General features: G+C 40.9%; 1 protein-coding gene across 1 annotated transcript in view; it reads right to left on the reverse strand.

The window, feature by feature from the left end:
• Positions 1–24099, reverse strand: part of ZNF827 (zinc finger protein 827) — a 71133-nt gene extending 47034 nt beyond the window's left edge. The window contains 5 exon segments of the mRNA XM_054392239.1: positions 6987–7470; positions 16505–16677; positions 21198–22211; positions 22294–22355; positions 24092–24099. Of these exon segments, the coding sequence (XP_054248214.1) occupies positions 6987–7470; positions 16505–16677; positions 21198–22211; positions 22294–22355; positions 24092–24099 (1741 nt within the window).
• Positions 24100–25375: the final 1276 nt, after the last annotated feature.

The following is a 25375-nucleotide window of genomic DNA, read 5'->3' on the forward strand; positions in this document are numbered from 1 at the left end:
AAATTCAATTGGGCTGGTAAATTATGTTCAGCTTTAAACAGAGGCTATCTACACCGTAAGTAGTCCAGAAGGAGAAATACTGTTCCTCTGGCAGGACAGCCTAGCTGGTCCTTCATTTCTTTTTAGTGCCTTCTGCCCTGGAACATTAATCTGTCCCAGAGCACCTCATGTTACCTTACCCTCCTAGTTGAGCTAGCACTCAACTACATCTCATTTTCAAAGCTTTCTGCTCTGCTCTCAGCCAAATTAGAGAATCACAGACTGCTATGGGCTAGATGGGACCTCAAGAGATCTAGTCCAACCCCCCTGCCAAAGCAGGATCACCTATACCAGGCCACACAGGAACTCATCCAGGTGAGTCTTAAATATCTCCAGAGAGGTAGACTCCACAAGCCCCCTGGGTTATTAAATTAACCTATAGGGCTGCAAGGAAGAGGATGGGAACTATCAATGAAAAAGCTACTTATGACTTGAGGGCACTCAGCATTAAAACACTTTTAAATCAAAGCAGTGGAACAGGAGAATAGACAATCCTGGGACATATGATGATGCCAAGACTTGTCATCTCTAGGCTTCTGCAGACTACTTAAAATATGAATGTCTTTCAAACCATCTTACTTAAGCATGTTTAAAATGTGCAAGCAGAGGTTAAGGAAAGGTCAGTGCTGCATTTCAGGAGCAAAATGAGACACAGCACTGGAGAATGACCAATCCTGCTACAGTCCCCTCAAAAATTTCACAATGTTCTAGTCCAAATGGAACAGATGAACTAAGCAAATTACTAAGGAACCTGTAGAACCCCAAATCCCCCCACACCCTGAGGTGTCTTATACAGACAAAGTCCAACCTGCTAAAAACCTTGCAATATCTGCCAAGACCATCTTCTTTCCAGGTAAATATCAAAATAACAGAATAGGTAAAATTCTAGGGCAGATGGAGAATAGGTGGAGGAAAGTGAAAGGAGCAAAGGGAAATGTGTTGCTGATAGGAAAGGATTCTTTTGCTTCTCTCTCCAAAGGAACAGAAACAAAGGAGGAGACAAATACCACCCGGCTGACCTTTCATATTTAAGAAAACAAAAACAATCAGAGATGATTGAACTAACAATGTCTTCAAGTCCAATTTTGGACAGATGTGACAGAAAGGCTCATGAGCTAGGACTTCTGCCCAGAGTAATGGCATAATCAGGGAAGCAAAAGAGCCATCAGACTGGACTAGTCTCATACTCCAAATGTAGGAGTTTGTGGAGATATTAAAAATCATATTAATGCCTTTTTAAGTTGTATTGGGCTAAGCACACAAAACCCCTTCAGTTTCTTACCCTGCATTTTAAACGACTGGATTAGAACAGTTTATATTGCTTTATCTTGTTACCTTCTACATATTCCTCCAAAGCATAGAACACTGTGGGTATGATTTTAAGGGTGTTGGGAAACTGTGGATGTCAAGACTAGCAAGAGGTTCCAAAAGGTGGTGATAGAGCGGTGGCAAAGATTAATAACAGCTTTTATTTGCCCAGGTTTTAATTAAAATACAACAGGAAAAGGGCACTAACATGGATAAATTAAAGATAGGTATGAAAATGTGAATCTGGAGAGACACTTCAAAGAGAGCTCTTGATGACATGAGGGGTATTTGCACCAACGGCTGCATTATGGAATTCACAGGATTTTCAAATTAAGGATATGGCTCAGTAATTGCCAGTCCTGTGCACTTACATATTCTAATTGAAATTCTACATTCTGGCATCAACTACAAATCCTAAATATAGGCACCATGGTTGTTTTTTTTCTTTTCTTTGGAACTTGCTACATAAATACATCAATTATGACTACTTAATTGGACATGCTTTTATTTCATTAAAAATAGCTGTCTGAAGAGTAGGAGCCAGTTTGTACAGCACTGTCAATAGCAAATAGCATTTCAGATTCCTTGTGTTACCTTTAAGGAATGCAGTAATTTTCAAGAGCCAAACAGAACAAATAAACTAAGTGGTTACTTAGCTTATCTACTAATATTTTGTATGTAGCTGTCTGATGATTTACTATTTCATTATTCCATTAATGGAATCAGCTAATAAAACATGAATGCAAAGCCCAAGTACTTTGGACAGTCACCAAAATCCCATGGTGGTTTTATATTCCAAAATGAAGCCTTGACTCCTCACACCACAGTGACAGCAGATAGGAGCTAAGCTGGGAGAAAAGAGTTTCTCAGTTGTTTAACACAGTCAGTCCCAAACCCTCAGTATGTTCTCTCTCCTTCTTCCTCTCTACTTTAAATCCATGCAAGTAACTTGGGAAACATAAAAAGAACTGCAGAAGCAGGGCACACTAGATAATATACACCATCACAAGACGAAGGGGCATGCTTTCTAGAGTAATGCACTTGGTGACCACAGAGAGCTGGGGGAGAGGCCAGCAGTGAAGTATGCTTTACAATTACTGTTTCTACACAGAATTTCTTTGAGATCAATAGTGCAAGAATCCCATTCATTTTGATGGGATTCATTGATTTTCAAACGTTATGAATGCAGCACAGAACACAAGCACAGTAGTAACTGCCTGAGAGTACACTGGCCACTGTACTCTGGATCACTGAGAGAGCTGGTTCTCATTACAGCAGAAACAAGACTTAGAAGTGGATGGAAAGACAGCAGTATCTAAAGGCATGTGTTGTACATTGCCTGCCACTGAAACCTTTGAAATGGGAAAAGAAAATACTCTGCAAATTAAGGTATGAATGCAGTTACAAAGTTTCAATGTGCAACTAATGGACTGGGGGAAAAAACATTCCAGCAAAGCACTGATTTGGTAAGGTACTCCGGCAACTTGGGAGCATAGAAGCAGTCCTACTGAAATAAGAAAGGGAAGGTTTGAAGGCAGAAACATGTCCATGGTTAATATTCTCCTATTTATATGTTGAGTCATCTGCTAATTGTCTTTGCAGACATAACCCTTTACAAATTTAAATACAATTTCAGTGAACCCTTTAACATATAATGTGAATTTAAAAGTATCTCCTGCCTTAAACTAGATCTAGAGAGGGGAATCTGCAAAAAATGCCAAGACTTGTTCTTATTTTCAGATTTACATTTGGTGGTTTGTGTGTTGTCTTGTTTCATAAAATATATGAACACTTTGAATAAAACACAGGAACACACTGAACACTTCCAGTTGTGGAAGCTCCAAGCCTGAAGTGCTCAAAGCCAGTCAGATGATGGGAGCCTTGAGCAACCTGGTCTAGCAGGAGGTAACCATGCCCATAGCAGTGGGGGTTGGAATTAGATTAAAGTCTCTTCCTACCCAAATAATTTTCTGATTCTGTGATACAACTGAAAGTCTTCTGGCAAGCAATGGCACAGAATTAGGGCTTTGGGGATCTCACAAGGTCACCCACACCAGTATTTCTCAACCTCTAAAGCTCCCCTAACCCTTTCTGAAAGTGATTCAGAAGCCATTTTGAGTATTTTTGCCACAGCTCAATTCTGTCTCATCGGAAACTAGGTCTAACTTTGAACATCTGTAATTTTTTTCTCTAATTTGCCTCTCTAGAGCTTGCTGCTTGTTTTTGTTCAGCTGAAATTTCTTGCAAGTGCTTCTGATGTTCTACAGTTCACAGATCTTGTCCACCCTACTGCCTAATATGTGATCAATCATAGCTGATCACAGGTGGTCATCTGAACTGTTCTTAAATTCTCCAGAGATGCCACAATCTCTCCTGCCAAATTATAGAGGTTTAATTACCTTAACTTTGGAGAAAATTTTCCTAACACCAATTAAACCTTACCACAATATAAACCTGATAATTTTTGTCCTAATTATGATGAATCACTGACAGATGATCTCCTTCTCCCCATGACAAACTATTTAATGCATTAAAGGCTTACTAGTGACTCGCTTTAGATTTCTCTATAGGCTTCACAACCTCACTCCAGTCATGCCCATTGGGCATGTTTTCTGAACCTCCAGTCATTTCTGCTGCTCTTACTTGAAATCTTTCCAACTGTCCACACTCTCATGAACTATAGTGCTAAAGCCTTGGACTTCAGCAAGAGTGAGAAGAGCAGGACTGTTTCCCCCTTCTTTGAGGCTGTTTCTCTCTGTATCCTAGTAGAGTGGCTGTCTTTTTTGCACTAGTAAGATGCTATTCCTCTTGGTTCTTTCCTGCAGAACTGTCACCTCACTAGTTGTTCCTGGCTTGGTATTTGTGCAACTGTTTGTTGAACAGTTACACATTTTTTCCACATCTCTTTTGGTTGCCATTCTTTCCTTTTAAACTGTGAACTACTATCAAACCACTGTTTTCCAACCATCCAATACCTGCTTCTTCTAGACTGGCGAGGTACTGCATTACACCATCAGAAATAACACCAAGGGTCAAAATTCCAGACATGCTTATTAAGAGTCCATTTTAAAATTCTTAATAGGCAACAAACACCATTTTTTGGACCATCTTTCACTCTAGGCACACCAGACAAGCTTCTGGAAACTGTTAACTTCTAGGTCTGAAGGCAGACAAGCACTCTTGAATCGCACACTTGGAAAAAGAAGAGGCTGAAACTGCACAGAAATGAAAACCAACAGGCCCTGAGGTGTCCCATGAAAACTGGAGGCACAGGAACTGACACCAACCAAGAAGAAGAGGCAAGCAAAACTAAATACTCATTTAAACCATCAATATTCAACAGGAATAAATGCCAAATTCTGAAAGTCTATGTATCTATCTACTGCTTCCTTCTTAGCCACAAGGCCTGTCAGGGAAGAAAATTAGATTGTTTTGACGTAATTTGGTCTCAACAAATCTGTGTTGGCTGTTACAACTGGCATATACAATTTGAGATGTCAAAATATTTATACCACTGAAAAGGTAGGGCCATTAATTGAAGTTCTGATGAGCCTAACAAGGGTGTCTTAATAGAGAAATCACTCAAAGGAACTTGGTTCAGCACAGCAAACAGCCAAAAAAAAAAAAAAAAAAAAAAAAGGGCAGCTCATATTTAGACAAATTGCTAAACGAATTACTTCTAGTCTGAATTTATGGTCACTGTATGGAGGAAAGCATGAGCTAAACATATATAGCAGAGTATAAATCTCAAGAGAAAAGAAATTCCTTTCCTTTTAACATTGCCCTTCTTGTGTAGTAAACTTGGTGACTGGCAGTACATTTCCATCCAAATATGCACACATACAAAATTACAGATACATCTCACTCCCCCAGTGACTTTATAACATGTTGCTAGGTAACAGTGCATACAAGTCAGGTTCTGAGACCTTTAGTAAGTCACCATAAAATAACTGCATAGGCCTTTTGCATGAATAATGGACGTTTGTATCCTTTTTTTCTGATGCCAGCAGATCAGACTTTGAAAACATGACCATCTGACAAACTGTAAACAGCTCCCCATCAACTGCCACATGAAAATCCACACATCAAAAGGTTGTATGTTTTCTCATCTTTCAGGCTTTCCCCCTCTCCTGCTTTCTGCTCTCATTCTTGCTACACGCAGCCATCATGAGCACTACCCTCCACAGGTCAGTACAGTTACGTGTTGAGCTACTTAGTGCACAGCAGCTCAAATTTAAGATAGCCATCAGAACACAAGATACATGTGACAGCTGTCAGTCAACATAAAAAATGGATTTCATATAGAGCCCAAATTTGAGTCTCAATTAAAAAAAAAAAGTACAAGCAAATCAAACCAGATTCATTCTTGCTCATTTTTTTCGGTCAGAATAATAAATTACATCAACAGATTGCTTGTTAAAGGAGAGGTTTCTGCACCTTCTTCCAATCCACATAGCAAAGCACTTGCACCAGCCCATTCCACCCCTTGCTTGTCCTCAGCTCTTTTCAGTTTTCCTGGTTGGCTCCATGAAGCCCCAGGCTGAATTTCTTGTGTTTACTCACTCTACTCAATCCCCCACAGAACTGTGATCCCCAAGGTACAAAGGTCTGGGTAAATAAAGACAGCAAGCCATTCCAAAATAAATGACTCGTGGTTTCCCCAGAGCAATGGCATTAGAGCAGAACTAATTCCTTAAGTTACCTGACAATAAAATTTGCTAAAATTCAACTTATATTCCATTTAAAAGAAAGGGGTAACAATTATTTTCTATTGAAAGGGGTCTGTTCTACCCCCAAAGTCTAAAACTTTTCCACGGGGACTGTCATCTCCTTGTGAAAGAGAAGTTTCTTCAATGACATTTTTCCTGACTTCATTCTTTGTAAAAGTCAAAGGCCAATTTTGAAAACATTTAGTATAGAACACCCCTGAAGCTTGCCCACAACTCTGGAGTGTTCAGCCAAATCGGTGAAAGAGTACATGAATAGACTCATCCTATACACATCATCTCCTTCAAGATCTCACATATGAGTATCAGTCTTACAGCCATAATCTAACAGTGAAAGAATACACCATAAACACACGCTTTGTGTTAGATATGGGTTTGAATTATAACAGTAACAAATGTTTAAGAGTTGTTCATGAACCTCTAGATTATCTTAAAAGTGTTAACAATCCAGAAACGCAGAAACGTTCATACTTGCATATTTACTAGTTACCCATCCAGTACTACTCTGAAAGATGATCAACACTTTGCTGGTCTTATTGAACAGAAGAGTAAAGGCAGAGAACTTCAGAGCTGAATTTTCTAATATGCTGGGTGCTTGTGACACTCAGGGATTTCAAGCTAGAACTACAGGTATTCAGCATGCCTAAAATACCACACCAGATGAGATTCGCCAAGGTAATTGCCAGTGAACATGAAAGCCTGGATAAAAAGTTCTCACTCCCAACCCCTGCAATTAAAGGAGGTCCCTCCCATCTCTCACCATTTTGCCCTCTTCCCGCCATCATGCACCTCTCCTTACCAAAAGAAACAGGAACTTGTAAGTTAAGTTGCAATTCCACGATTTAGCAAACCCAAGGCAAGGTGTTTAGCCCATAATGGAGCAGCTGATGCTGCCACTTGCTGCTCAATTACCTGACAGCTTCATAAGAAAATCTGATGCCATCTTGACAGAGATGTCTTGGCTGAATAATGCTGACGCTGTATTGACCACAAAGTCAGAGTAGTCTTTCGGCTGTGTGCTGTTGGGAGGTCTGTCGACAGTGCTAAGAGCAAAAGGTGCAGCTGAGATGCCATTGTCATCTTTGGGCTCTTCTTTCACTAGTAAAGGTGGCATACCTCCACTAGGCTGCCCAGCCACATCTGGTGTTTTAGATACAGATGCTGATCCCATAAGGTCAGGTCCACCTCCTTCCTTCTGTGGTCCCGGGCAGGAGTCACTATTTAGCTGTGGGGACCCCTTCACCTCAGTTTCTGGTACTTCCTCCTTCACTTTGGATTCTGTCCTAAGGAAATGTTGATGGCAACGCATGTGGAGTTTCAGGCTGAAGTGGCGGGAGGAGGTAAAAGGGCATAGCTGGCATTGGAAGGTCTCACCCCTGTCTTGGTGCTGATGAACCTGGTTCAAAAGGTGAAAGATAAAAGCATGTATTAAACAAAACAGTTTATTATCATTACAGAACTCTCAACTCTACACTTCTAACACCATTAAAAAAGAAGTTAACTAATGAGTGAACTCTTCTGAGCACTTGGGGAGAGGTCAGGCACTAAGAACAGTAGGATTCTTTCACACATAGCTCAAAGAACAAACACCAGGCTCAAAAAAATAAAAATCAGCAACATCTGTTTCTGCAGCATGGAAATGATGAAGGCTGCCTTGGATCAAACAGTCCTGAACAACCAGATCCTGATGAATTGTCAGTGCATAAAAAGGCTTCTGAACTATAACTAGTAGTTTTCTTCACTAAGAAATCAACAAACCAACCCATGCCTCTTACATGATCTACTGAGCCTGATCATTCTGTGCAACCTCATTAATAACAATTGTTCAGAGCAACCCAGGAAACACCAACTTGCAAAGCAGCATCCATCATCAGTTCATATGTCATCAGAGAGAAAAAAAATACCAAGGCACTATTGAAAAAGCTTGCTGCAGATTAATTAGACCCCAAAATAAACAGCTTTGTTATGGTAAAAAACAACCAGGAGAGATGAGGGTTGCCATTTATTCTATTTTATCAGTTACCTAATGACCCCGGTTACTCTTACTTCCTCATATTTTGACTGCAGGCTCTTTCTCATGGAGACTGTGTGCTCCTGCATGATTACACTGCCTCAGGCCTGATCTTGATTACCTTTTAAAGACAGGTCTATTCATCCATCCATATGTAATCATTTATACGTTAGTTGAACTGACACTCATTTAAGATAAACTATATATATATATATTATTACACACTTCCTTGTTTAATACAATACTCATGAAAGAAAAGGAGTAATTGAGCACAGCACACTAGTGGCAGGTATATTGATAAGTTTTCTCCCTATAGTGTCCCAAATGAGTTTTAAATCCCAACTCCAGCACCCCAGGCTACTCCCTGCAGAATGCCTGCCAAATGCATACATTTGTTCCTTACTAATTGTTGTACACATGATCAGGACAAAGTGGCACCAGCCTGAGCTCCACACCTTCATTTTCACTTGTGACTCAGGGTGGTTGGAAACATTTCAGTGAAACAGATTTTTGTTGGAAAGTGGCAATTTGTTGAATGCAAAATATTTCACCTGAAACATGGAGAGGTTTGATGAACTCTTGGCAAACAAGGCGCGATTCCCTACCCTACCCTACTGAGTCGCACTGCACGCCCCACTCCCTGGGCTTGCCTCAGAAGCAGCTGTGCCAGGGATCCAAGGCTTGCTGCTATAGCCTGGAAGCCCAACAGTCCTGAAAGCTCCATCTCTAATCAAAGCCCAGCAGCTCCACACCAGGGAACCTGAGGGAAAGCTAAGGATTTCAGCACTTTCAGGTTTCCTGCAGAGCTGAGATCTAGATCTCCAGAGTCCCGGCACAGCTGCTGCAAGCTCTGGGGTAACAGAAACATTTCCCAAACACAGCTCTGCTGAGATTCAGGTTGGGGGTTTCTTATGGTTGCAGATTTGGCCTCATTTATTCTCTGTATAGTAAGAGGAAATTGGTCACAAGCTCACATCCAGCAATTTCTAGCTCTACATACACAGAACCTGAATTCAGATCTGCTGAAATGTAAAGAAAAGATATCTGTCTTTCAGTCTTTGGTGCATTCGGTGAAGACACATTTCATTAGTACTGCATAACTTTTCATTCAGTGGTTCAAGGGCTCTGGAGATTAGGTACTAAACAGATAGCAAGAAAGAATTTCTCTTGGCCAGCAGCTTTACAGATTTGACATTCTCAGAACTGTATAAGCATGACATTTACAGACAAGGTAATTCTGGAATCTTATAATTGCACCTGACAGCAAAAGAAAATTTAGATGCTAATGCTAGCCTAAGTTTTAAAGCAATAATCTTGCAGAAGAATAGCAGTGCTATCAGTTCTAAATATTCACAGGTTACAATGGAAATGCCAGACAGATTGCCCATCTGCACTACTAGAAACAGGATGGTCTGGGAGCACAGCAGTGCTCTTCTTCATGAAGAGCACTGAGATGTACTAATGGTAGCAAGCACTCTCACCATGGCAACTTTACCTCTTACACCCACTGAGATTTTGTGTGCCAGTGTTTCTCTTCAGGATCCCCTTCAGTCAACAGTTCCTTGCCCACATATTTAACCACTTCTTCTAGAGGCCCCTTATCATGATCACAACATGATGCCTTCTGAAGGCTGTCACTGACAGTCAGGTGGCGAAGTCTGTGTGGGAGCTACCTTCTCTCTCCAGGACTATGGCATGCCACCCCTGCAATACCTTTTGAGAATGGATGAGAAGAGGCAGGACTGATTCATCTGATTTGGAATTTGCTCCTGCCCGAAGACAATAGCGGCATCACCAATGGATTCATTATAAAACAAAGTACATTTATAACTTGTAGCCAAGGAATGACAGAATTCATATTCAATTATTTAGAGTTTTGAAAGGAAAAAAAAATCTATTAAAAAAGACATGAAACATTAAGCCAAATATTCAGCCTGCAATATCCTGGACCCAGTCACACTATAAGACTGTTATTTAATCCTCAAAAGTAAATAATACCCTTTTTAAATTTTTGAGCAGTATTAGAAACAGCAGCAAAGAATTAAAGTCTCTTTAAAGGAAAACTATCCCTTATTTTATCATTCAATAGCAACTACAAGAGCCAAGAATTGCCATTCTATGCTATATGGATGGAAAAGTCAAGGCAGCAACTACATACTGTATTATAAGAAACAAGAAACCCTGTAGAGCTACACAGAAAGCCACAGGGGAGATCCAGGTCACACAATGGTACAGTGCAAAAAGCTGTCTCCTCCCTCCGTGAGACAGAGAATGGCTCTTATGCTGTGCTAATGCTACCCAAGCCATCAGACATCCTATTTAGACTCAACCAGGCTGCTCCCACTAGAACCACAAGCAGGAGGAGACAACAGGACAGCTGACAGGTTTTCTCCAAAGTCCAGCTGAGCTCAGCTGCTGCTAGATTTGAATTTCTCTGAATTACACAGCCACAAATCACCATGCACAACCTGCTCATGGAGAACGGTTCTCTGAAAATCCCATAAAACTATTCTTTGATCTGTGTCAGAAACACTGAAGGACTTATAAAGTTATTCCATTTTACTGTGGATATTCTTTTGACTGTGCAAAGTACTTGTATCATCTTTATTTTAACCCCCCCAGTCTTCCTAGTCTCAAATGGTTTCTGGTTCTATAGCTTTTCCTGTGTGTGCTTGATAAGATGCATGCAATAATCTTCAACAGAGCTATGGACTCCTTATGAACTTATGGCCTAGTTTGAGGACTTGGGTACAAATTGTCTACTGATTGTTTTTGTTGTTTTGTTTTATTTTTTCTTTCAGTTTCTCTTGCTGCCTCCTCATTCTCAAATCACAAAAAAATAAAAGGCCGCTCAATTTATCTTCTCCATCATATGCAATACTTTGATCCCACTTCCTTTCTATATCTGGCAATCCCATTCTTTACAGCCTCTTTCTTCAAAGGGAGCTCCTGCCATCCCACTTATCATTTTCATTGCCAGCTTTTAAACCCTCTTCCGTTTCTGGTAAGTCTTTTTGATGCCGTGACCAGAAGGGAGTATGGTAAGCGGCAGCACACCGTATGCTAGTAACAGCATTGTAAGATTTTCTGTGTTAGTCCTGGCTTGTTCTACAGACTCTAAATACCTAATGCACTTTTTAAATCGCTGCTGCCCATGCCAAGAAATGGTTTTCATTGAAGTGTCTACAACGATTCCCAGATATCTTCCCTGAGAAGCTACAGGTCATTGTATCAGACAGCCAGGTGCATGATTAGACTCCTGTTTCCAAGGTGCAGTACCTTGTATTTGTCAACAATAACTTCATTTGCCCTCTTGTTTACCTGTCAGCCAGCCCCATTTTGTTCTCTCTCAACCTGTGCCTTTTCTAATCTTGATTCATGCACACAAGGTTGTATCATTTACAATTCTCTTACCCACAGTTACCATCCCGTGCAGATCATATTGGCTAAAATATTCCCAATTCTTAGTAATGGAACACCCCTCTGTTAGCCTTTTGTCATGCTTAAAATTGCTAATTCCTTCCTGCCCTTTGTTTTACTGTCTCTCGGTGAATTTCTTAATCTGCCATAGTACATTACATTGCTTAATTTATTTGGCAGCTCCTCAGTGAGAAGCTCTGCCAAAGGCTTCTTTTAAAGACCAAATACATTTAAACTGATTCTGAAGTCCGTGATTTTCCTGACATGCTCAAAACATCTTAGTAGAAGAACACATGATTTTCTCTTACAGGAACCACATGTCTCTATCATATCACATCATTCATGTGCTTTTCTCAGCCACGTTTTTTGGTTGGCATACTAAAATTTATGGTATCATAAGCAGATTTCTTAAACCCTCTTTCCATACATAAAAGCAATGCCCCTGCTGATTTACCAGCCCGTTGAAGGCATGGGGAGTACACACTGGCCAGTACCTCTGCACCACGGTTACAGATCCACGTGATCCCACCTAAACAGGGTACAATGGAGTACAAGCAGGGGTGAGGGAACCCAGGCATGTGGTGAGTAAGGTATTTTCTCCTTGCTTAAAGCTGAGGTAGCCCTTTGCACAGGCTCTCCTAATTATGAGGTACAGGAAGGGAAGAAGTGGCATATACCTTTTGTGGGACTTCACAGAGCTTTTTGGTTGTTATTTTTTAAGCCATCAGAATAAGAGGAAATGTGTTGGTTTTTTTGCTTTTTTTTTTTATCTGAGAACTTTCATGTCTAAGCAAAATCAGAATACAAGAGGGTTGGGGTGCTAAATCTATTCACTGCTATATTTGCTTTTGGCTACTCACTTTTTACTTACTTATGGTGACCCAATTACCACTGTTCCCTTTCTCTACTATAGTTTTATGTTTGTTTGTTTTTTTTTTCCTCACCAACTTTCAAGTGGATTAAGTTTTCCATGGCGGACATCTGTTTAAACAACTACTGCTACCAGCAACTACTACAACCTGGCCATTTGGCTGATTTTTATTTTTTTATGTGTTGCTTTTATTTTTTTAATCTCTTATAGTAAAATTGCTTCCTCTGCGACTGCCTTTGACTACACTTGAGAGGTCTCCATTTTGCATGTCATGTGCCCTCTGCTTTTTGATCTCATGCTGTCTTCTGACAAGTTCCCTTATGTTTAAAATATTGTACTTTCAAAAGCCTAGTGCTACAGGACTAGTTCTGATATGATCCCTTCCCTCAGGACATGCAGATTATTTATACAGTATTTTCTTTTTGAAACCATTTCCTTGCTTTGCTTGAAAGCAAAGGTGAAAAAAACCCTCTCTGCAGGGCTGGACTGGACTAGACATTCCAAAAACCTGAAGGTGTTCTGTCTTATCCTTGTCTCGTGTGCAAGAAGTGACAAGATTTAAAGGCAGATATTTGAAGTCACTTACGACAGGCACCTATCTGAGACTTGGGGCACAGATTTCACTTGTTGAAAATTTGTGCATGTTTGCTCTACCTCCCTTAGCTGAGAGGAGGTAATGGAATCACCAGGGCACCTCCCAGGCACCTCCCAGGGCTCTTTAAGATTAGCCTGAACCAAAGTAAACAAAAAAATCTTCCCATAAAACATAGTCAACCTCCTTCTCCCAATATGGGGAAAATGCTTTAACATCACTTTCCCACAACTTTGCCAAGATGGATCAGAAACGCTTATTCAGTTATCTGACGCTAGCTGAGGAAGAAAGAGGGAAAAGCAAATCACTAAGGGCCATGTTCTTCAGGGCCTTTCCTTATTCCCTCTATCATGTAATTAATGGTCTCTCCCTAATCAGGATGCTGATTACAACCCTTTTTCCATTATACAAGAACATTAATCTGAGGTCTCACTGCATGGTCCCTCTTCATAAGGAAGAGAAGCAGGAGGATCCTGTGGCTGAGCATCACATGACCTACTTACCATTGCATTTTATTTTTCTGTTAAGATAAATCTTCCCTTTCCTCATTTTCTGTCATACCAGCACGTGTGCTCACCTTGCTAGACTTCTTTTCCACCACTAGCAGAGCTGGCTCGCCTATTTCTGCCTTATGCCTATATAGCAGCATAAGCAACATTTTTAGATGTTATTTTTGGCCATATGCTCCTCTTCCTCAATGCCCCTTCCAAGTGCTCAGGCTAATATCCTGTTGCTCTTTTGGAATGTTTCTGTATGATCTCACAGCCTACCCATCCACCAATTGCTGAGGAAGATATATGCATGATCCAAAGAGACCAATTGGCCAAAGTCTGACTGATGCTTGTGGTATTGCTCTGAGAGAAATTCAATCCCTACTTCCCTACCAGGAAACAAAAAAGCATGAATAAATCTTAGGCCACCCCTTTCCATTGCTTTCTCCAGAAGAAGTATGCGAGAGTCTCTCTCAAGAAGAAAACAACATATTCCAACTGAATATATGTTTAGATAAATAGACAGAAGGCCACAAGCACAGCCCTTACTGCCTTCTTGGACAAGACACCACTTAGTTACCCACTGATTTTGTCCAGCACCCCCAGAAACCACACAACAATACCACAATGAAGTGCTGAGATGCTACCCCTAGACTTCTGGAAACAAGGGCCAAAACTTGTGGTTATGCCTTTACTATAATTTGTCTCAAAACCAGACTAATAAAATTCCTTACTGTAACTATTTTAGTTTGCTGGTTTTTTTTTTTCCTAAAATGCCTGTCTCTGTGAAATTTAAATGGAATATAACAATTGTAGATAACACAATTGTGCCTTAAAAGGCAGTCTCCTCAGCCTCCCTTGTTCATTGTTTGTCTGTGTGGAAACTTTCCCTCTGCTTCCCTTCTTGCCTTTCACTTCCTCGCCTCCAGTTGTGAGTTGGTCCTGGCAAAGTGCCCTTACTGGAAGAATGCTTCATCAACACGGTGGGCAGCATATGTAGATCCGAATATGGGTCAGGGCTGGAATCAATCCAGCTCTCTGTTTAGATTTTCTCTAGCAGGGGACACGTTACCAAAAACACTGGCAATGTTGCATTCTGGGTCAATCAGTTTGACATGTTACAACTACCACAAAAATATTACTCATTAATATAAAGATACATACAATAAGGAAGACCCATATGGACACACATAAGCTACCCATGGAAATTAAATCTCTAAATAACCAGTTTCAATGACAAATGCCTAGAAAAACTTATGACGAGATGCTTCAGCTTGTGGCTAATGCTGTCTAGGAGCAAACAAAGAAAACACTATTAAGTTTTGAGGACTGCAGCTGGACAAAGCACCTCAATAGGTTTTACCTGTCATCCTTATCAATAGAACACAAAACCTGAAAACTGAGACTCAGCTGTCAAGGGTTAGGGCTGAGCTGGCCACTAAACAAGTGACAGATGCTCTCTATTAAAACCTCTCCCCTCCCCAAAGGGGAAGATAAATGTAGTAAGGGAGAGAAACTCATGGGATGGAAATCTAAAACAGCTTTAAATGAAAATAATAACAATAAAATGAAGTATCTGCAAACAGATACAAAAAATAATATGGAACCCAACCCCCCTGATGGCAATGGTGTCACTGTTATCACTGATGCTGTGAGCAGGCACTGGGGAAGTTCCAGGCTGGACCCAGCAGCACATGGAAACCAGATTCAGGAGCTGGATTCGGGAACTGGATTCAGGAACACACAGATCAGGGTCAAAGGCAGAACAGAGTCCTCCTTGGACACCAGCCACTGAAGAAGAGGCTTGACCCTGGTGATCCCTCAGCTTTATGCTGAAGATGAAATCCATGGGATGGAATCCCTTGTTGGTCAGTTTAGGGTCACCTCTCCTGCCTACTCCTCCCCACAGGTGCAGCCTTTTACTCTGCACCCCCAACAGGCACACAAGATTGAGCAGTGAACTGGTGTCCATAGGAGCAGGCCTAAGCAAAAGCCCTTCTGCACACCAGTGTTTGGCAGTAACTCTAGCTGTCACTGCTAGAAACAAACACTGTCTGCAAAAAACATGCCCTGAACTTCAGAAAGTGCAGTTACTTTAGAAGAGACCGAGCTGAAAAGTAAAATCACTGAACAGAATTAGCTCTGTTCTAACTCAAGCCAGGACAGCATCATAAAGGAAAAAAGCTTGGCTTGTGATGGCATCCTAGAATCAAAACTGGCTTACAATGAATGACAAACACCAGCCCAGTACCCTCATTTTGAGTAGCCTTTTCAGTTTTACAAAACACCTCTTCACCTGTACTTGCAGTTGATTCATGGGGAAATAGAAAGAGGTGGAGAGCTAGAGGAAGCTCTGCCTTCATGGGATGACTGCAAGGAAGGAGATAAGGCCAGGTAGCTCCCAAAGGATCCCAGGAGAACAAAGCGAAACATCTGACTGGCATAACCAGAATGCTGCATCCTCAGCAGCTCCTAGCTGGGCTTTTCTGATGTGTATTCATTTGATGTTGAACACTGTCAGTTATTATAATCTCATACTTATTTACACACAGATTCAAAAGCAGTAGTTTTACATAATGGGAAAAATAAATGTTTGGGGGTTTTATTTTGGATCTTCTTATGAATTTACACTTTCATCAAAGGCAGTTCAAATGACGTTCGGTGTTTCTGGACACATGACTAACATGCCCCTTCCTCATCAGCTTTGAATTTGGTGTGACAGAAAACAGTTTTTTACAAATTGCTATTCAGGTAAGAAAAATGTATAAAACCCATTGAAATTAAGGTAAAACATTACCTTAAAAAAAACCCATTACCTAAAAAAAAAAAGCAGCAGGGAATAATAGGGATGTCCTTCACAAAGCAGGGGACAAAAACAGGGGAAAAAAAGTTTTTTTTTTTCTCTTTTTATGATCTATTTAAACAGAAGCATCATTAGTAGTACAACTAGGGAAATTTTGTTCTTGCCAATGCAGCAGGTTCATTATACCATAATTTTTTGATTGATCAATCAAATGTTTTGACTGCCAGCAAAACTTCCCTTACCTTCATGTGTGATTTGAGATTGTCCTTGCGTGCACAGCGAAATGGACAGAGTGGACACTGATGACTTTTCAAACCTGTGTGAATCACCATGTGCCGTTTCCAGTAACTCTTCCTCTTGATAACCAAACCACAGATTGGACACTGGAAAGGTTTTCCTCCTTCTTCTTCTGAGGCTTAGCAGAAAGGGGAACAAAAAGAGAGAATCCTTTACAGACACTTGTCGAGTACTTTCCCCTTGTAAACATACTCAAGAAACCATTTCATCTGCAAAGAGACATATGAGTTAAACAACATGTACCAGAAATTTCAGTTCCTCGTCCTTTCATATCCCTTTTCTCCTTAATTTAGTTATTTTCCCTTTAAGAAAGGTCAGCATAATTTATAAAGGTTAATGTCCCAAACATCATTTGGCTAATCAGTAAGGGCTGTGACTCTACCTTACCTGGTCCTAATGTTCCTTATAACTTCACTGAACTGAGATGGATGTCTCTCATAATCATCACTTTGCAGCTTCATTTCCTATCAAAGGCCAGTTGCAGGAGGATATGAAAAATATGCTTACTGTTAAAAAATGATCCATGTCCATATCGGATGGCTAGCCAGCAGGGTAACACAGAGCACAGAAAGCACAGAGCACCCCACAACACAACTGACAAGCATTGCCTATCACGTATATGTAACTCCAGGAGTGAATGACTTCAGAACTCCTGCTGTTGAAATTGTTTAGTTATGGGCTCAAGCAGGTGCTGCTGCAGCTTCAGCCATCAGGGGTCTTCAGCTCATAGGTTTCCTTCTGCTCCTCTAGTTGCCAGAGCTTTAAATCCATTGCCTTCCTAAATGTTTGCACTCTGCTTTATGGACCAATTCACTTAAGATAAGCAATGGATTTGGTTGCATTTATCAGGCAAATATGGTTTGCCTACTGAGTGGGGAACCATTGCAAGGCTGAAGGCTGATGACTTTACACAAGTAACCATCCATTCATCCTCTCACCACAATTTCCTCTGATTCTTATAAAGACCGTGGAATTGGAAGCCTTTTTCCTCGCCGTAAAAGACACACTATTTTCAAACATCCAGAGCTCAACAATGTGTATCCTGCTATTAAGAAATTCTCTCTGAATACTTTGTCTCATTATTATCAGTTATTTCCTGCTGATAAGGATATAGCAAATATCAAATTCCCTTGATGAGGAACTAAATGATAAAAACCTCCAGAAAGATTTACCGTATCCTAAAATACAATTCTTGCGATTAGGTAGGAAACAAAGCCACTGCAATTTAACTGATTAGGTTAGTCATTATGTAAGTACAAAAAAAGGACACGTTGTCAAAGCATGCATTTCTGACAGTGCTGAAATTCTCCTTCTGAAATACTCTACCACATTCAACATATTATCAAATTGTCACCCCTCTCTGCACTTCTAAGGAGAAAGCTAAACCCAATGCTGTAAGTGCTTGTGTTTCAGATTTTAAGTATCTTTACTTCTTCCCAAACAGCAGGAGAAAGACAAGATTTTCTTTTTCATGCTGAGGTTTATGTAGTGAAGAGCTAACATGGTTACCAATTCCTTGAGGGCTTTGGCTTTCCTTCCTTTATATTGATGTCTTTTTTATGTCACATGGTGTCAATTAGTTGGAAAGTGACCCCAGTGAAGGGATAATCAGCCAGTGCTTGCCAAACAAGCTTCAGGAACAACGTTGCAAACATGACAGGCAAAAAGTTACACCAAGCAAGCCTTAATGAGTAAAACAAAGGTCTGCCACCCACCCACTTTAAAAAATGACATCAGAACTTTACAGAGATTCCAGACTTCCTTTTAAATTTCATCCCAAACAGGTGAGCATTTCATAGAATTGGCAATATTAACAGACTGATAGCAAAGTTAGTCTTCTCTGTCCCACTTCACAATGCAGGTAATGATTAGGTCCACCAAACCTGACAAGCTGTTTTGGAGATGACTACGTTCTGGTAAGCCATGGCTCCAGCTTCTTGTCTGAAACAATTCTGAGCAAGAGTTCAATGCAGTGGACAAAAGAGCAGCAGGCATATTCGTGCTATTAACTTACTCCTCTTTAAATAGCCTCCATCTTTGCAGTTTCTTACTTGTTGGCATCCAGTTCATCTCACTGAGTATTGATCTCATAACCAAAGCTAGATGTTGCTAGTGGGTAAGTGAATCAGATTCCTCACAACAAAGGAAACTCACCAGAGCTTTAAAAGTTCAAAGTATAAGAGGGTAAAAAGCCCCAAACCTCTTGAGCTATGCCTGCTAGGAAAAGATGCCTTTCTCTGGGAACAAGGGAAAAAAATAATCCCTGTATCTCAAGGAACAATCAGACAGACACAAACCCACATAACATTACAAAATGAAATACTATAGTTTGCTTTTAGTGCCATAAGGTCATAGGTGCAAAAGGAATCATGAATGTGTGGCATTTATTTTCATTGCAAATACACACACTCAGCTGCCCTACTCAACTCTTACAGAAGAGAAGTCTTCAATCAAAGGTCACTCAACAGTGACTTCTTCTTGCAAGCTGCTTTACTCCATGGCTGCAGGAACCAAGGAGTCTGGCTTTCCACAACCAACATCCAGATATGCTAACCAACAGCTTGCTTTTTGTTTTCAGTGAGTTTATAATTTAGAAAGGAGAAACCCAATAGCATATCAGAAAATGGACTTAAAGAACTTTTGTTTTGAGTTTACACTATGAAGTTTGCTTGGATGCCAACTGGCATTGGCCCAGTGCGTACGAACTGAAAGGAAACACCCTTCCTCTTGGGATACTAGTCCCATACATTATAAAAAAAATGAATAGTTGTTCCTTGGTTACCAAGGACCTGAGGCAGTCAACCCTCATTGTTATCTTGTAGCAGCACAGTATGCTTGGGCCTTCAGCAAAGGGAACAGTCGCTAGGAATTTGCTGCATCAGAGCAAGTTTATAAAGTGCCAGCACACGAATGTGCTGGTACAGAGCAGTCCCCTAGTATAGCTGCACAGACAAATCCCACAGTTAGTTGGTCAAACACAGAGTCTGGATTTTACTACAACCATTTATGTTTCCCCAGTAAAAGTTTGTGATGTGAATAGTTTATTTCCTGCTGGAGAAAAAGCTAGTAACTTTAAATAAATTCTAACCTCACTCCTTGTCTATCCATTGCTGCCTTTCCTATATGAAGGCCAGGCTTCAGGAGGAAGTTACAGGTCAAATTAATGCCCACAGTCACAATGTGGTGTAGCCAGTGTGGGGACTCCTACTCCCACACAAAATGACCTTTTCTTGGTTTAGCTTACATTACTGCAAAAACCCTGATCTAGTTGAGGATGTCCCTGCTTACTGCAGGGGAGTTGGACTAGATGACCTTTGGAGATCCCTTCCAACCCAGTGCATTCTATGATTCTATGATAAAAAGGATTTCGTCTAAACTAATGAAAACCTTAAGCCAGACCCATGCCAAGAATAGTCTGACACTTTAATTGTCTTAGCAAAACACAGCAGCAAAACATTTGTAGAACACATGTAACTCAGAGCAAAAAGCTGGCCCCACACTGCATCCCTCCCCCTCCTCCTCCAAGGGGGAAATGATCATTGCTGTCCCTCCAATGGCTTCTAGCCTGTGAGTTTTCACCAAGGGTCCACTCAGAAACCATAAAACCTCTGAACAAAAAGGTTAGGTCAGGACAGCAGTGCAATGATACAAGCCCATGCCAGGCTCTGTGTCTGTGCACTGTCTATGCTCACAGCCAAACCACTATTCTTGAGAAAACTCCCTGATAAAGCTCTGATGCACTGAACCACTTTGTGCATCTTAGGAAGAGAGCTGACACGCTTCCCTCCCCCCTAGAGCAGGAGTGCACTACAGGGAGAACCCTGATGACACCTGAAGCTGTGTGTTCTACCAGATACATGAAACCATGATGTGAACTTTTCATAGAAAGAGATGAAAGAAACCTTATTTTTCCTTATGTTGAAGATGGATCATTTAAATTTCCCTGCATGGCTTGCCAGTTCTTGAAAGCTGTTTCTTCTTACTCCCTGTAAGCCTGATTCCTTGACTGCTGACAGTTAGAATGAGTGGAGGGAAGTCAGAAGTGTAACACGGTTTTTGTTGAGCAAATAAGAGAAATGCAGTTCACCTTTTTTTTTTTTTATCACAAAGGATTATAAAATACCAAACTGCTGCAAAAAATTTTAATGAAAAGTGGCAACATAATAATCTACTGTGGTAAATTAGGACAGGGTAGTAAGTGATTACACAAAAGTCCATTTGTGGCAGAGACAGCAGGAGGGAGAATTCTCCCCTTGTCCAATCTTTCAAAAGCACAGGTTTTGTACACGCTCACTGATACAGTGAGCTCCCTAACAGGGATCCTTTGATCTTCTCCATTAAATAGTTCTTGTGGACTTACTCTGAACTTGGTAAGAAGGAGAAATGCCATTGTATGAAATAACGATGATAAAATAGTACTAACCTGTACACTCATATCTTTCAAATATGGAAATAGCTGTGATAGTTTGGTCTTCAAGTGGTATTTTAAAAGGCTTTTTTATTGTTTATCTAAAGTACCTATTTCTTACTCTCATAATACATGGGAATCAAAACAAATCCAGACTCATTGAAGAGATGCTACATAAGCCTCAATCAAGACAAACACACTCTACTTAGCAGCTCAAACTGTATCCATACCTGTACTTGTGGGTTTGGATGCTCTTCCCTTAGGGACTGGCAGCAACAGTAATTCCAAAGATTGTGGTGGAGTTGCTTTCTCTTGCTTTATCTCCGAAAGCTGCAGGGGCTCCTCAGCCACCAGTGATTTCTTCTTCTCAGCCAACAGGGTTCCTGCAGCCCTTGCAGCAACCTCCTTGAGAAGGGCAGCTGAAGAGGTCATGGAAGCCAGAGAAAGGAAAGAACTAGCTGGAGGTGGGTGCTCCTGCCCAGGAGTCATGCTTCTTTCACTCACTTTCTTAGATAAAGCTGCTAATGTGGAGCTGGCTGACTGAGAACTAAAAGGTGAAGAAAAGGATTCAAATCTTATAGTGTCTTCAGTCCTTGAGAGAGATTTGTCCTGCAGAACAGCATTGGCCGCAGCTTTCAGTTTCAGGATAGCTGAATCAGGGGACAAACCACAGGTGGTGGTTGAGTTTGGCAACCACTTACCTTGATTCCATATAAAGTGACTACTTGCATTGTATTGGTCACTTTGTTCCTGTTTCACAGCAAGCTTTCTGGCAAGAACACTTAGTTGCTGGGCGTGATGAGCAGCAGGTGGAGAGAAGGAGACATTTGAGCCAAGATTTACAGGAGACTCAACTCTGCCATTGACTGCAACAGCAGCATCCAGCTTGAGGGAGCCAGCCTCCAGCAGCCGCCTCAGGTTACTGCTTAGTGGCTTATTTGGACCAGCAGGTTCTTCATCACACAAAGATGACACATCAGGAGAAAGGTGCTCTTTGCTCTGTAATGTGTCTCTTGGTGCCTCATTTTCAATGGATCCTAGCTCTGCTGTGTTGCTGCTAGGAGTTGCACTTCCCAAAGAAGTATCTGGGGAAGCAGACTGCTCCTGGATTCTATCCTCAAGAGACAATTTAAAGTTCTCCTGGACTTCTCCATATGATGCTTCTGAAGGAGTTTCTGATGAATTTCCAAACCAGCGTTCTTCTTCACTGAGTTCACCTTCCACTTCTTCCTGTCTGGTACCATCTGTGTGGAACCAAGAACAGCAGTATTATTCCCAGATCTATATAATTTCTTAGGATGAAATATGCATGACTCTCCTCAATACTTACCTAATACCCCCTATAGTGCATGGACTTGGCATTAGCCTGGATTGAGTGACCAGAAAAGCTTTTTGAAAATGAGGAAGTCTGTCTTTAAAGACAAAAACATGCCAAGCCTGTCATCTTTCAGTCAGTAAAACTAAAGCAGCTAAAATTGCAACAAGACTTAATAAATATTCATATATTGCAAATATTTCATTATTAGCAGGCTGTACATCCTGCAAAATATGACAAACTCTGTGGTATAAAGCATGGCTTCAAACAGCCCAGAAATTACTGGATACTTGTGTAAAGACACAGGCAGGCCTTCAAAAGCAGATCAGGTGTGTAGCTATTCAAAGTAGTTTCTTCCAGTGACTTGAAATCTCAGCCCAATCCTGCAGTGACCCCTATCTAAAATAAAATACAATTTGTACTGATAACACACAATTGCTTCCTGGGTAGCTGAGATGCCTAACACATGAATGCAGGCTAAAGCTCTCACCTCTCCAGCTGTTTGGGAAAGGAGCATCATACACACAAAAATAATCTTTGGCATGTTCTCCTCTTATATAGCCACTATTTGCTCTTTATTTGCTTGTCACTCTTCATTAATGCTGAGGTTTTAAAGACCATCCTAAACTAAACTTAGTTTGGCTGAAAAGTATTGGTGTCAAAGCAGTTAGTCACATTTTCTTCTCTCCTGTACCTGTGACACATGGAGTCTCTCCTGAGACCCAGCTGACAGTGTTTAAAGCACTGTGACACTGAGTTGCTCTTCTTTCTGATCCGGATTCCAAGTCATATAGACACAAGCAAGGGTTTTTTTGCAGATCACATTGGCCAGTCAGAAGGTAGTTAAGAAAAACAGCAATGCTAGAATTAAATTCTTCTGTCAGATACCTCTCAGATTTCTTGCTTTTAAAGTTCCAAGGATCTTTGTAACCATACTACAGCAAAACAGAAGGACTTAATACAACCCTTCACCAGCAGGCTAAAAATAAACGTGCATGATAGGTACTGCATCAATGATCTATGTAGTATTCCCAGATTCCCTATTTAATTCCAGAAAATTAGGAAACTTGGAGAGAAATGAATAAAAACTTCAGTTTGTATTATTGCATTGATCCAATGAATTTCAAGAGGAAAACCTCAGCTAAATGTATCATGAGTGCAGCGATACCAACATACACTCTGGAAGTGAAGACTTATTTTTCACATTTATACAGACTATCAGGAACAATCCCTCACAACTAAGTTTCATTTTACTCAAAACCCTTTGGAAAAAAAAAAATCACCAGTGTTTGAAGAGCCCACCTTAAAACTGTTCAGTTACCTTAGCTTAGTAACTCAGAAGAGGGCTAGCAACTTTCCTATTCAAAACAGACAGAAGCCAAGCAAAACCCAAAGCACTTACCTACAATTATTTTGGTATTATCCAATCTAACATCACAGACACAGCAAGATTCCCAATAACATGAGCACAAAGACCAACACCATGCACATTCAAATACAGCAGATAGATGGCAATCAGCTAAGCCAGCATTTACGCAGGTTAAAGGAGAACTGAATGTAGCCCCTTTTCCCCCATGACCATCAAAAAATAACTTGAGGCATGCCTGTACAATTGGGTGTGCTCAGATGAGAGAGCCATCTGCTTATCCCTGATGCAAGTAAGTTCTGGATTTCCAGACAAAAAAGCATCTTACTGCACTTTACCTGAACTGGTACACCAAGAGCAGGGCACATCCTCTGGGACATAGACTAGAGCTGCCAACACCACACAGCTTCTGAGTGTGAGCTAGCCTGCATTCTCCCACTTACATCCACATGTCTGCTTACATTTGCCTTCTTTACAACAGCCCCTCCTCTCCCCACAAACCTACTCTGTGTCTCTACTCCCCATCCACAAATAAGGAGAAGAAAATTGCATTTTAGTTCACTCAAAGTCATCCAAAAAAATCACAGTTTGAGAGATGTTTAAGTGCAAACGGTTATGAAAGGAAGTGGGTTTCATTTTTAGAGAAATCTCCAGCTTACTGAACCCCCAAACTTCTTTGTCCCTTGACATGTGCCTCTATCCTTAAGACTGATATGTTTCCTAATTGCAACCAGCCTTTAAATACCATTTAATAACACTGGTTTACAAATCTCTCATTCTTGTTTATCCTACTTGCACATGAAATTAATTGTTCATTCTCACCTGCAGCAGTTTTTGCTCCAACCACAAAAGCAGTATCTTATGTATATTTTTAATATCTATCCCTCCTCTCTAGAGCTGACATCTCAGGGAACACTCACAGTAAGTGAGGAACAGGACACTCTAAGTTGATGGTAAGGATGAGGGTGAGAAGAACTACATCTGCTATGGTAGAGCTGCCGTGCAGCTTCCTTCAACAGTAACATAACTGCCCTGTGCCTGGAACCAAAAAAATAAAGTAGCGATAGCAAGAGAGACGGACACAGGGTACAGATCACCTTTCTTTTTCCAGACATGCATAATCTCCATTGGTCCTGGCTATCTGAAGAGCAGCCACCACCAACTACTGACAGGGAGCAGCAGCAGGGCAGCACTTTGCATTTAAAGGTTTGCTCCCAAGTCCAGATTTGCCTGCTTTTGGGTAAGGTGGCGAGAGCTCCCCCTCCTGTTGCCAATCTACCTGTGACCACTCTCCATAACAAACAGCAAATTTCTTCTGCAGTATTTCTACCCCAAAAGCCAGCTAGATTTTTTCTTTCCCCACCAGTGCCCTTTCTTTCTGTACTAGAAACCAGACCTCTAACTGCTGGCACAGTTCTAATTTTCCTCTTCTCAGTAATTCCCTCAGTGGCTGCAGCACCAAGTCCACTGCATTTTAAGGCTGTAAGGTTAATGCTGAAAAAGCCAGCATCAGTGTCTTATCACGAGCTCAGTCAAGCCTCCTTTTTAACAGTAGTGAACTGGGTTAGAAGCATAACAGTGCAGCCTGGCAATTTCATTTCTAAGCAGAGTTGCCACTCAAGGCCTTCAGGGCAGGATTTTAATTCACACTGACTTGTGAGCCTCTGAGTTTGAACAACCTTGAGAAATTCCTGAAGAAATCAGCCCAACAGAGCAACTTTCCTATG

This window comes from Indicator indicator, chromosome 25 (assembly GCF_027791375.1).
Source record: "Indicator indicator isolate 239-I01 chromosome 25, UM_Iind_1.1, whole genome shotgun sequence".
Classification (NCBI taxonomy): Eukaryota; Metazoa; Chordata; class Aves; order Piciformes; family Indicatoridae; genus Indicator; species Indicator indicator.